This window comes from Heteronotia binoei, chromosome 21 (assembly GCF_032191835.1).
Source record: "Heteronotia binoei isolate CCM8104 ecotype False Entrance Well chromosome 21, APGP_CSIRO_Hbin_v1, whole genome shotgun sequence".
NCBI classification, from domain to species: Eukaryota; Metazoa; Chordata; class Lepidosauria; order Squamata; family Gekkonidae; genus Heteronotia; species Heteronotia binoei.
In genome coordinates, this window is record NC_083243.1 from 9684468 (window position 1) to 9697367 (window position 12900).

The following is a 12900-nucleotide window of genomic DNA, read 5'->3' on the forward strand; positions in this document are numbered from 1 at the left end:
TGCCCCATCCTTCATTATTTCCTACGGAAGGAAGGCATTGAAAAGGTGTGCCGTCCCTTTAAATGTGATGGCCAGAACTCCCTTTGGAGTTCAATGACGCTTGTCACAGCCTTGATCTTGGCTCCACCCCTAATGTCTCCTGACTCCACCCCCAAAGTCTCCTGGCTCCACCCCCAAAGTCCTCAGATATTTCTTGAATTGGACTTGGCAACCCTATGTCTGGAATGTGGGGAGAGGTGATTGATGGGCCAGCTGCTGGTTGTTCAGCTGAGGAGGTGGCTGGCAACTCTTTCAGGTCTGTTAACCCCTCCAGCTCCCCCTCATCAGGGCTCATGGCACCGTGCGACACAGAGTGTTGGACAGGATGGGACACTGGCCTGATCCATCATGGCTTACGTTCTCTTACTGACTGCCTTCTGAAGCTGACCAAAATAGCTCATGTGACCACGAGCATCCTCCAAGACTGAGGAAAAAGAAATCCCGTTCTCTTACCTGTTTGAACACAAAGTCACAGACAGCCTGGAACGTCTTCTTCGGCATGGGGGGTTTGCATTCCTCACAGACATCCAAAAAGAGACGGAGCCTCTGAAAACAGGACATGACGTTTGTACACACGGGGCTTTGGGGGTTTTTTTTTGTAGCAGGAACTCCTTTGCCTTTTAGGCCCCACACCCCTGATGTAGCCAATCCTCCGAGAGCTTACAGGGCTCTTCGTACAGGGCCTACTGGAAGCTCCAGGAAGACTGGCTACATCAGGGGGTGTGGCCTAATATGCAAAGGAGGTCCTGCTAGAATTCCTTACAGGGCTCTCAGTACAGGGCCTACTGGAAGCTCCAGGAGGATTGGCTACATCAGGGGTGTGTGGCCTAATATGCAAAGGAGGTCCTGCTAGAATTCCTTACAGGGCTCTTCTTACAGGGCCTACTGGAAGCTCCAGGAGGATTGGCTACATCAGGGGTGTGTGGCCTAATATGCAAAGGAGGTCCTGCTAGAATTCCTTACAGGGCTCTTCTTACAGGGCCTACTGGAAGCTCCAGGAAGACTGGCTACAGCAGGGGGGCATGGCCTAATATGCAAAGGCATTCCTGCTACCCCCCCCCCCCCCAAAAAAAAAAGCCCTGCGTACCTATAAAGAGCGATAATTGAGGAATGACTGGAGAGGGGAGAAAAGAGCAGGGTGACGGCGTTGGGTTGTATTCTGTCATTTTGCTCTGCTATGGTTTCCAGCTCTGGAGGTTTGGGGGCAACATCTGGGGAGGACAGAGTTTGGGAAGGGGAGGGAGCTCAGTAGTAATGTAACATCACATCCTGGTCAGACCTTCCAACTCCTCTCCTTCGGGTGAGGTCCCTTCCTACCATCTTCCAGTGGGACCCTTCTTCACCCAGAGTGTGATCAACACATGTAATTCACTGCCAGAGGAGGTGGCTGTGGCTACAAGCATAGCTAGCTTCAAGAGGGGATTGGATAAGTATCTGGAGCAGAGGTACATCAGTGGCTATTAGCCACAGGGTATTGTTGGAACTCTCTGTCTGGGGCAAGTGATGATCTGTATTTTTGGTGCTTGGGGGGCACAGTGGGAGGGCTTGTAGCCCCACTGGTGGACCTCTTGATGGCACTTGAGTTTTTTCGGCAACTGTGTGACACCTAGTGTTGGACTGGATGGGCCATTGGCCTGATCCAACATGGCTTCTCTTATGTTCTTATGTGACACAGAGTGTTGGACTGGATGGGCCACTGGCCTAATTGAACAGGGCTTCTCTTCTGTTGTTATGTGACACAGAGTGTTGGACTGGATGGGCCATTGGCCTGACTCAACATGGCTTCTCTTATGTTCTTATGTGACACAGAGTGTTGGACTGGATGGGCCACTGGCCTGATCCAACATGGCTTCTCTTATGTTCTTATGTGACGCAGAGTGTTGGACTGGATGGGCCATTGGCCTAATTCTACATGGCTTCTCTTATGTTCTTATGTGACAGAGTGTTGGACTGGATGGGCCATTGGCCTTACCCAACATGGCTTCTCCTATGTTCCTATGTTCATCAAAATCCAAAAATTTAAATTTCCACTTCATAAGATTCCCCACCCCCACTTTCTTCTCCCACCTTACAGTACTTGTACACTTCAGCAAGCTCCTCTCCTCTATGTCACACCAACCCCAATCATAAAAATTTGTTGGTATAACTAGCCCCTTTCCAATTATGTTTAATATAAGAAAATACCCCTCAAGAGCCTCTTGAGATTTTTTTTTTCCCTCAGAAAAATTCACTCTGAAGGCCCACAAAAGGACACCAGCCAATAGCAGTCCCTTTGGGTGAGGCAGGAACAGTTGGATTGGGTAGAAACTGTGGGAAATGACATAATGTAATTGTGCAACACTCTAGGAATTCCTATATCTTCTCCCCCCACAACAGACACCCTGTGAGGTAGGTGGAGCTGAGAGGGCTCTTACAGCAGCTGCCCTTTCAAGGACAACCTCTGCCAGAGCTATGGCTGACCCAAGGCCATTCCAGCAGGTGCAAGTGGAGGAGTGGGGGGAATCAAACCCCGTTCTCCCAGATAAGACAGCTATGGATGACCCAAGGCCATTCCAGCAGCTGCAAGTGGAGGAGTGGGGGAATCAAACCCGGTTCTCCCAGATAAGAGAGCTATGGATGACCCAAGACCATTCCAGCAGCTGCAGGTGGAGGAGTGGGGAATCAAACCCGGCTCTCCCAGATAAGAGTCCACACACTTAATGACTACACCAAACTGGCTCTTAACCACTTCACCAAACTGGGAGGATGATGGTGTGAGTGTCATAGGGCAATGAATGCAGTCTATTATTTGCTCTATTGCTTGCAAGTCTCTGTTAGTCTTTCCTAGACTTGCAAGCAATAGAGAAGAAGAAATTGGATTTATATCCCGCCCTCCACTCTGACTCTCAGAGACTCAGAGTGGTTCACAATCTCCTTTATCTTCCTCCCCCACAACAGACATCCTGTGAGGTGGGTGGGGCTGAGTGGGCTCTCCCAGCAGCTGCCCTTCCAAGGACAGAGTCTCAGAGCGGCTCACAATCTCCTTTCCCTTCCTCCCCCACAATAGACTCCCTGTGAGGTGGGTGGGGCTGGAGAGGGCTCACAGCAGCTGCCCTTTCAAGGACAGAGTCTCAGAGTGGCCTACAATCTCCTTTCCCTTCCTCCCCCACAACAGACACCCTGTGAGGTGGGTGAGGCTGAGAGGACTCTTACAGCAACTGCCCTTTCGAGGACAACCTCTGCCAGAGCTATGGCTGACCCAAGGCCATTCCAGAAGGTGCATGTGGAGGAGTGGGGAATCAAACCCGGTTCTCCCAGATAAGAATCTGGGAGAACCTGAAAAGCCTCAATGGAACCAGCCCTCAATGGAAGGTGCAAGTGGAGGAGTGGAGAATCCATCCCCGGTTCTCGCACACTTAACCACGACACCAAACTGGCTGTATCCATGTTCTGAACTCTGTTGGGGAAAAGCAACGTTGGGGGAACAGTTTGAGGTGAATAAGCAGGACGAGGGGAACCCACTACACCACGGATCGAGAAAGTTAGTCAAAAGGTTCATGAAGTCACAAAGAAATAAGAGCGGCCGTGTACTTTGGCGACCAGGAAAGAGTCCAGGCTCCGGCTCCCTGCAAGCAGCTGCGGGACGTTCTTGACTATTTCCTCTTGCTGCTCCTGACGCCGGATCAGAACCCCGAACATGGGCCACAGAGCTTTCATCGACGCCTCCTGAACCTGCAGGGAAGACAGAAGGAAAAAGCCTCCCTATCGTTCAGTATCCCATTATGGTGCTAGCCTGACCTTGTCGTATCTTGAAAGCCAAGCACGGTAGGCTGTCGTTCAGGGGTGCCAAACTAATTTGTTATGAGGACAAGATCTGACATAAATGAGACCTTGTCAAGCCGTGTTCCTATTTAAGATTAGGTAACAGATTTATAAAGGACACAGGCAAACGCAATTTTTTTTTTAAAACTTGCAAATAAAAACATGCTTAAAACATTAGCACCTGGTGGTCTTAAAGGTTCTTTCTTTGTATTTCTCCCACGGGGTTCAGAAAATTGAGGGGGAAAAGAAGCTCTGGCTCTTTCCTTCCTTGCCCAGGGGACCAGGAGGGGAAGGAGCCTCAGCCAACAGAAGGAAGAGAGGCTTTGCTCTGTAGCTCCTGTGCGATTGAGCAAGCTTTGCAAAGCAAGCTGTGATGCACAAGGAAGCAAGAGAGAGGGAGAATGAAGCAGATGACAGCCAGTTGCTTAGGGGCCTGATTTGGCCCCCGGGCCACATGTTTAGGAACATAAGAGAAGCCATGTTGGATCAGGCCAATGGCCCATCCAGCCCAACACTCTGTGTCACATAAGAAGATAAGAGAAGCCATGTTGGATCAGGCCAATGGCCCATCCAATCCAGCACTCTGTGTCACACATAAGAACATAAGAGAAGCCCTGTTGGATCAGGCCAATGGCCCATCCGGTCCAACACTCTGTGTCACACATAAGAACATAAGAGAAGCCATGTTGTATCAGACCAATGGCCCATCCAGTCCAACACTCTGTGTCACATAAGAACATAAGAGGAGCCATGTTGGATCAGGCCAGTGGCCCATCCAGTCCAACACTCTGTGTCACATAAGAACATAAGAGAAGCCATGTTGGATCAGGCCAATGGCCCATCAGTCCAACACTCTGTGTCACATAAGAACATAAGAAAAGCCCTGTTGGATCAGGCCAGTGGCCCATCCAGTCCAACACTCTGTGTCACATAAGAACGTAAGAGGAGCCATGTTGGATCAGGCTAGTGGCCCATCCAGTCCAACACTCTGTGTCACATAAGAACATAAGAGGAGCCATGTTCGATCAGGCCAGTGGCCCATCCAGTCCAACACTCTGTGTCACATAAGAACATAAGAGAAGCCATGTTGGATCAGGCCAATGGCCCATCCAATTCAACACTCTGTGACACATAAGAACATAAGAGAAGCCATGTTGGATCAGACTAATGGCCCATCCAGTCCAACACTCTGTATCACACAGTGGCCAAAATACACACGCACATACACTCACACACACACACTGTGGCTAATAGCCACTAATTATATCCCTGCTGGATATAATTTGAGGAATTCTGGGGTTGTTATGGAGAGGCAGGCAACGGCCAACCACCTCTGTCCACCTCTTCCCACAGGGTCTTCACCGTATGTTGGCGCTTTCCACCACCAGTAAGAAAAAGCCCAAATAATAGGAGAAAAAAATCTCAGTTGAACACAGGAGATGTGCTAACTATCGGAACACTGGCTGATAAGGAGCTGAGAGAAGGCATCAGGGTGGAACTGTTTTTTTTACCTCACAGCTATACACAAGGTCACAGTGAATCAACCCAAAACAGTGGACAAATTTTAAGATTTTTTTTTTAAAACCTCTGAGGGATCTGAGAACAAAAGCTTAAGCATTCAGTGTTACTTTGGGTTGCCAATCCCCATTTGGAGGCAGGGTATTCCCCAGTTTGGCAGCCCTCCCTCCACCGCTTTAGGGTTATCAGAAAGTGGGGGGAAGGAGCAAAATGTCTGCTGGGCACTCCATTATTCCCTGTGGAGACTGATTCCCATAGGGTACAATGGAGAATTGACCCATGGGATCTGGGCTCAGAGGGGCGCTGTTTTGTGAGGTAGAGGCACCAAATTTTTAGCATAGCATCCAGTGCCTCTCTTCAGAATATCCTCCAAATTTCAAAAAAGACTGGACCAGGGGGTCCAATTTTATGAGCCCCAAAGAAGGTGCCCCTATCCTTCATTGTTTCCAACGGAGGCAAGGCATTTAAAAGTTGCGCGGTCCCTTTAAATGTGATGGCCACAACTCTCTTCGGAGTTCAACTGTGCTCGTCACAACCTTGCTCCTGGCTCCAGCCCCAGAGTCTCCGGGCTCCACCCCCAAATTCCCCAGATATTTCTTGAATAGGGCCTGGCATCCATAGCTAATTACTGGAACACCAGCTAACAAGGAGCTGAGAGAAGGCCTCAGGGCGGAACTGTTTTTTTTTTTTTTACCTCACAGCTGCGCACAAATCAGTGAATCAACCCAAAATGGTGGACACGTTTCAATAATTTTGGTGGGTTTTTTTACCTCACGGGGGATCTGGAAAAAAAAAAAAAGCTGACGTGTTCAGTGTTACTCCCTCCCTAGTACTCATTCCAAATGAGGGTGGTGTGCCCTCACTCTCAGTTGGCTTCGTGACACGCGGCTGTGTTAATCGATTAATACCCTGCCTTCCTCCCCACTGAGAACCCAAAGCAACTTCCATCGTTCTCCTCTCCTCCCTCTTATGTGAAGTAGGGCTGTCAAGTCCAATTCAAGAAATATCTGGGGACTTTGGGGGTGGAGCCAGGAGACTTTGGGGGTGGAGCCATGAGACATTAGGGGTGGAGCCAAGATCAAGGCTGTGACATGCATAATTGAACTCCAAAGGGAGTTCTGGCCATCACATTTAATGGGACGGCACACCTTTTCAATGCCTTCCTTCCACAGGAAATAATGAAGGATAGGGGCGCCTTCTTTGGGGGCTCATAGAATTGGACCCCCTGGTCCAGTCTTTTTTGAAATTTGGGGGGTATTTTGGTGAGAGGCAGTAGATGCTATACTGAAAGTTTGGCGCCTCTACCCCAAAAAACAGCCCTCCCCCAGAGCCCCAGATATCTGCAGATCAATTCTCCATGATTTTCAATGGGAATTTCCATAAGGAATAATAGAGTTCCCAGCAGACATTTCCCTCCCCCCGCTTTCTGACGACCCTGAAGCGGGGGGAGGGTCTCCAAACTGGGGGATCCCCTGCCCCCACCTGGGGATTGGCAACCTTACTGTGAAGTAATTTGTTGTAGATTTTCCTGACTGTATGGCCGTGGTCTTGCCAGAGTAGAACCTGACGTTTCACCAGCAGCTGTGACCAGCAACCTCAGAAGTATAACACAGAAAGACAGAGTTCTCTCTGTGCACAGAGTGTAGGGTTGCCAATCCCCAGGTGGGGGCAGGGGATCCCCTGGTTTGGAAGCCCTCCCTCCGCTTCAGGGTCATCAGAAAGCGGGGGGGGGGATGTCTGCTGGGCACGCCATTATTCTCTGGGGAGACCGATTTCCATAGGGTGTAATGGAGAATTGATCTGGGGCTCTGGTGGGCCTGTTTTTTTGAGACAGAGGCACCGAATTTTCAGTACCTCTCCCGAAAGTACCCTCCAAGTTTTAAAAGGATTGGACCAGAGAGTCCAATTCTATGAGCCCCCAAAGAAGGTGCCCCTATCCATTATTTCCAATGGAGGGATGGCATTTAAAAGGTATGCTGTTCCTTTAAATGTGATGGCCAGAACTCCCTTTGGAGTTCAATCCTGCTTGTCACAACCTTGCTCCTGGCTCCACCCCCAAAGTCCCCATATATTTCTTGGTTTGGACTTGGCAACTCTAACAGAGTGTAACACAGGGGCATCAAACATGGGGCCTGGGGGCCAAATCAGGCCCCTGGAGGGCTCCTATCAGCCCCCCCCACCAGCAACTGGCTATCATCTGCTTCCTTCTCCCTCTCTCTTGCTTCCTTCTGCATCACAGCTTGCCTTGCTGGGCTTGCTCAATCGCACAGGAGCTACAGAGCAAAGCCTCTATTTTCTCCACTGCCTGAGGCTCCTCCCTTGGGAAGGAAGGGGGGGAAGGATAGCTTGCTTTGCCAGGCTCTCTCAATCGCACAGCAGAGCTACTGAGCCAAGCCTCTCTTCCTATTGGCTGAGGTTCCTCCCCACCGTGGCCCCCTGGGGAAGGAAGGAAAGAGCCAGAGCTTCCTTTGCCTTGTTCTCTGGAGCCCACGGGAGAGATTTAAGACCAATGAGTCCTAATGTTTTAAGGAAGGCTTTTTTTGAGCAGGGACGCAGTTCCGGCTGGCTTGGCATCAGGTGACGTGGCCTAATATGCAAATAAATTCCTGCTGGGCTTTTTCTACAAAAAAAAGCCCTGTGTGAAGCAGTGGTGAAACTACTTTAAAGTTAAAGTTGCTTTCCTTCCACCTCTTCCCTCACTCCATTTATTCCCCTCCCTCCATTAGGTGTGTGGCCTAATAAGCAAACGAGTTACTGCTGGGCATTTTCTACCAAAAAAGCCCTGGTTTTAAGCATGTTTCATTTAAGTTTTTTTTAAAAAAATCTTTGTGTTTGTCTGTGTCCTCAATAAAGTTGATATCTCTGCTCCCTAGCATTACATTTTATGAAACGAATGGTCCGGCCCGACAAGGTCTCATTTATGTCAGATCCGGCCCTCATAACAAATGACTTCGACCCCCTGGTGCAACTCATACTTCTGCCAACACCACCTCTTATGGGGGGAGTGGGGGAGGTATCAGTAACTCCCTCTTTCCCCTGCCCTGAGCTGCTACGGATCAGGGTTAGAAGAGCAGTGCGAAAGTCAACGTGACGTGCTGGATAGAGTGACAGACTAGGACACTGGAGATCTGGGTTCAAATCCTCATGTCTGTCATAGAAGCTTGATGGGTTCCCCTGGGCCAGTCACAAAGTCTCAGCCCAGCCTACCTCACAGGGTGGTTGTTCTTGGGAAACAACAGAAGGGGGAGAATGATGAGTTCCAACGACTGGGCAAAAAGCAAGACAGAAAGGGGGGAAATGCAACTAATTGCATAAGCAGCAAGCTGCACACAAAGACCCAGAGAAGAAGAAGAAGATATTGGATTTGTATCCCGCCTTCCACTCCGAAGAGTCTCAGAGCGGCTCACAATCTCCTTTCCCTTCCTCCCCCACAACAGACACCCTGTGAGGTGGGTGGGGCTGGAGAGGGCTCTCACAGCAGCTGCCCTTCCAAGGACAGAGGCTCCGAGCGGCCTACAATCTCCTTTCCCTTCCTCCCCCACAACAGACACCGTGAGGAGGGTGGGGCTGGAGAGGACTCTAAGGACAGAGTCTCAGACCGGCCTACAATCTCCCTTTCCTTCCTCCCCCACAAGAGACACCCTGTGAGGTGGGTGGGGCTGAGAGGGCTCTCACAGCAGCTGCCCTTCCAAGGACAAAGTCTCAGAGCAGCCTACAATCTCCTTTCCCTTCTTCCCCCACAACAGATACCCTGTGAGGTGGGTGGGGCTGGAGAGGGCTCTCACAGCAGCTGCCCTTCCAAGGACAGAGGCTCAGAGCGGCTCACAATCTCCTTTCCCTTCCTCCCCCACAACAGACACCCTGTGAGGTGGGTGGGGCTGGAGAGGGCTCTCACAGCAGCTGCCCTTTCAAGGACAATCTCTGCCAGAGCTATGGCTGACCCAAGGCCATTCCAGCAGCTGCAAGTGGGGGAGTGGGGAATCAAACCCGGTTCTCCCAGATAAGAGTCCGCACACTTCACCACTACACCATACTGGCTCTCCACAACTTCCTCATACTCTGGTGGAGGGAAAACCTCTGATTAATAACACCCCCCCCCCCCAATTCCTTGTGGATTGCAAGGGTGCCCTGTTCCCACCTGGGTTTCTTCGTCATTCATCCAATCTCCAACCAGGCGCCTGTAGATGGGAACCAGAGGGCTGCACAGCTGAGATTCCGCCTCTCTCGGGAACGAACAGGCTTTCCAGTTTTTGTAGTAATAATTTATCGCCACGCAGAAATGCTCCATCACTGGGGAAGCAAAAGAGACGCTGAGTCCGGAAACGGATGATGAAAATGAACGGGCAGCTTTTGAGCTTCTGAGAAGAGCTTGCGTTCTAGCAGAATGGGAAACTAGGAGGAGGTGGAAGGAAACGAAGGGTTGCCAGCCTCCAGGAGGGGCCTGGAGATCATCTGGAATCACAATTGCCCTGCAGACTGCAAAAATCGGTTCGCCTGACTGGGACTATTACGGTCTGTTTCTACCAAAATGCAAAACATTCCTTGGATGGTTCCACACGGGGAGGATTCTGTTGTAGAGACGCCAACCTCCAGGCATGGACTAGAGATCTTCCAGACCAGGGGTGGCCAAACTGTGGCTCGGGAACCACATGAGATGCTATTGTGTGACGCTTGAAGCCAGTGCAACCGCGTCGGCCAGCTTGGAAAAGGCACTTGTTTCTGTAAAACACTTCTCGAAGCCAAGCCAGCTGGTAGCTTGGAGAATGCATTTAAAGTTAAAGTTGCTTTCCTTCCACCTCTCCCTCACTCCATTTACTTCCCTCCCCCATTTCCCTCCCTTCCTTCCTCTCTTCCTTCCTTTCTCCCTCCTTCCCTTCCTTCCTCCCTCCTTTCCTTCCTTCCTCCCTCCCTCCCTTCTTTTCTCCTCCTTCCTTCCTCCATCCCTTCCTTTCTCCCTCCCTCCCTTCCTTTCTTTCTCCCTTCCTCCCTCCCTCCCTTTCTTTCTCCCTCCCTTTCTTTCTCCTTTCCTCCCTCCCTCCCTTTCGACTCAAACATCTGACGTTTATTCTATGCGGCTCTTACATTAAGCAAGTTTGGCCACTCCTGTTCCAGACTTTACCACTAGTCTCCGGCCTGCAGAGATCACTTCCCCTGGTCCCCCTCCTCCCCAAATCCCACCCTTTTCAGGCTCCGCCCCGCAAATCTCCAGCTATTTCCCAAGCAGGGGTTGGCAACTCTTTGTTGCAATGACCTTTCAGGTATAGTCGGGTGCACAGAAAGGCAACGGGGAGCCAAGTGAACTAATGAGAAGATGAAGGAGGCAATCTGCCTCACCTGGGGTTGTCAGCTTCCAGGTGGTTCTTCACCTAAAGAGTAATTAACATGCGGAATTTGCTGCTGCAAGAAGCGCTACTCACAGAGCATTTTAAGTCAGAGAAGCAGAGGTCCATCAGTGGCTATTAGCCAGAAGGTATAGATAGAAACCTCTGTCTGGGGCAATGATGCTCTATATTCTGGGTGCTTGGGGGGGGCACAGGGGGAGGGCTTCTGTGTTCTGGCCCCACTGGTGCATCTCCTGATGGCACCTGGGTTTTGGACACTGTGTGACACAGAGCGTTGGGCTGGATGGGCCACTGGCCTGATCCAACATGGATTCTCTTTTTTCTTATGTCTGGGGCAATGATGCTCTGCATTCTTGTGCTTGAGGTCAACAATGGGAGGGCTTCTGTCTCCTGATGGCCCCTGGGTTCTGGCCACTGTGTGTCGGACTGGATGGGCCATTGGCCTGACCAACATGGCTTCTCTGATGTTCTTATGTGACACAGAGTGTCAGACTGGATGGGCCATTGACCTGATCCAACATGGCTTCTCTTATGTTCTTACGTGACACAGAGTGTTGGACTGGATGGGCCATTGACCTGATCCAACATGGCTTCTCTGATGTTCTTATGTGACACAGAGTGTTGGACTGGATGGGCCATTGACCTGATCCAACATGGCTTCTCTTATGTTCTTACGTGACACAGAGTGTTGGACTGGATGGGCCATTGACCTGATCCAACATGGCTTCTCTTATGTTCTTACGTGACACAGAGTGTTGGACTGGATGGGCCATTGACCTGATCCAACATGGCTTCTCTTATGTTCTTACGTGACACAGAGTGTTGGACTGGATGGGCCATTGACCTGATCCAACAGGGCTTCTCTGATGTTCTTATGTGACACAGAGTGTTGGATTGGATGGGCCATTGGCCTGATCCAACATGGCTTCTCTGATGTTCTTATGTGACACAGAGTGTCAGACTGGATGGGCCATTGACCTGATCCAACATGGCTTCTCTTATGTTCTTACGTGACACAGAGTGTTGGACTGGATGGGCCATTGACCTGATCCAACATGGCTTCTCTGATGTTCTTATGTGACACAGAGTGTTGGACTGGATGGGCCATTGACCTGATCCAACATGGCTTCTCTTATGTTCTTATGTGTGACACAGAGTGTCGGACTGGATGGGCCATTGGCCTGATCCAACATGGCTTTTCTGATGTTCTTACGTGACACAGAGTGTTGGACTGGATGGGCCATTGGCCTGATCCAACATGGCTTCTCTGATGTTCTTACGTGACACAGAGTGTCGGACTGGATGGGCCATTGACCTGATCCAACATGGCTTCTCTTATGTTCTTATGTCTGGGGCAGTGATGCTCTGTATTCTTGGTGCTTGGGAGGCCACAGTGGGAGGGCTTCTGGAGTTCTGGCCTTGCTGGTGGACCTCCTGATGGTCCCTGGGTTTTGGCCAACCTGTAACAGAGTCATGGACTGGATGGGCCATTGGCCTGATCCAACATGGCTTCTCTGATGTTCTTATGCTTGGCATTCTTGATGCTTGGGGGGCTACAGTGGGAGGGCTTCTGGAGTTCTGGCGTTGCTGGTGGACCTCCTGATGGCTCCTGGGTTTTGGCCACTCTGTGAGACAGAGTCACGGACTGGATGGGTCATCGGCCTAATCCAACATGGCTTCTCTTATGTTGTTATGGTGGCTGGAGATCTCCTGGGATTACAAATGATCTCCAGGAGACAGATCAGTTCACCTGGAGGAAATGGCCATTATACCTTGCTGAAGTCCCCCCCTCCCAAAACTCCTCCCTACCCTAGCTCCCCCAGCTCCCCCCTCCCGATCTCCAGGTATTTCCCAGCCTGGAGTTGGTAACCTGCCCTCACCGTAACAGATGGCCTCTTTCATTGGGCTGACCATGGGCAGCTTGAGAATCAACCAGATGTACAAGGTGGTCAGAGACACGAAGGGGATGCTCTTCAGTGCTAAAAGAAGGACAAAGCCCGGGCAGAAATGTGCTCAGTGTCTGAGTATTGTAAAGCTAGTCCAGCCAGCTCTGAATCAACCAAGAACACTTTATAGCAAGAAGAAACAGCCGCAAACACCCTAGGCAACTCAACTCAATATATACCCCATGGCTGAGTTCAACAGGCCCCCTTTAGTCGGTGGCCATCCCTCCTACTGATCTCTCCAGGATCCGGAGTTG

General features: G+C 50.6%; 1 protein-coding gene across 1 annotated transcript in view; it reads right to left on the reverse strand.

Moving 5' to 3' along the window:
- The window catches only part of LOC132588980 (maestro heat-like repeat-containing protein family member 2B), a 195330-nt gene extending 182656 nt beyond the window's left edge, over window positions 1-12674 (reverse strand). The window contains 4 exon segments of the mRNA XM_060261483.1: window positions 493-585; window positions 3610-3750; window positions 9497-9648; window positions 12581-12674. Coding sequence (XP_060117466.1) covers window positions 493-585; window positions 3610-3750; window positions 9497-9648; window positions 12581-12614 — 420 coding nt within the window. The 5' untranslated portion in view covers window positions 12615-12674.
- Between the last annotated feature and the right edge of the window lie 226 nt (window positions 12675-12900).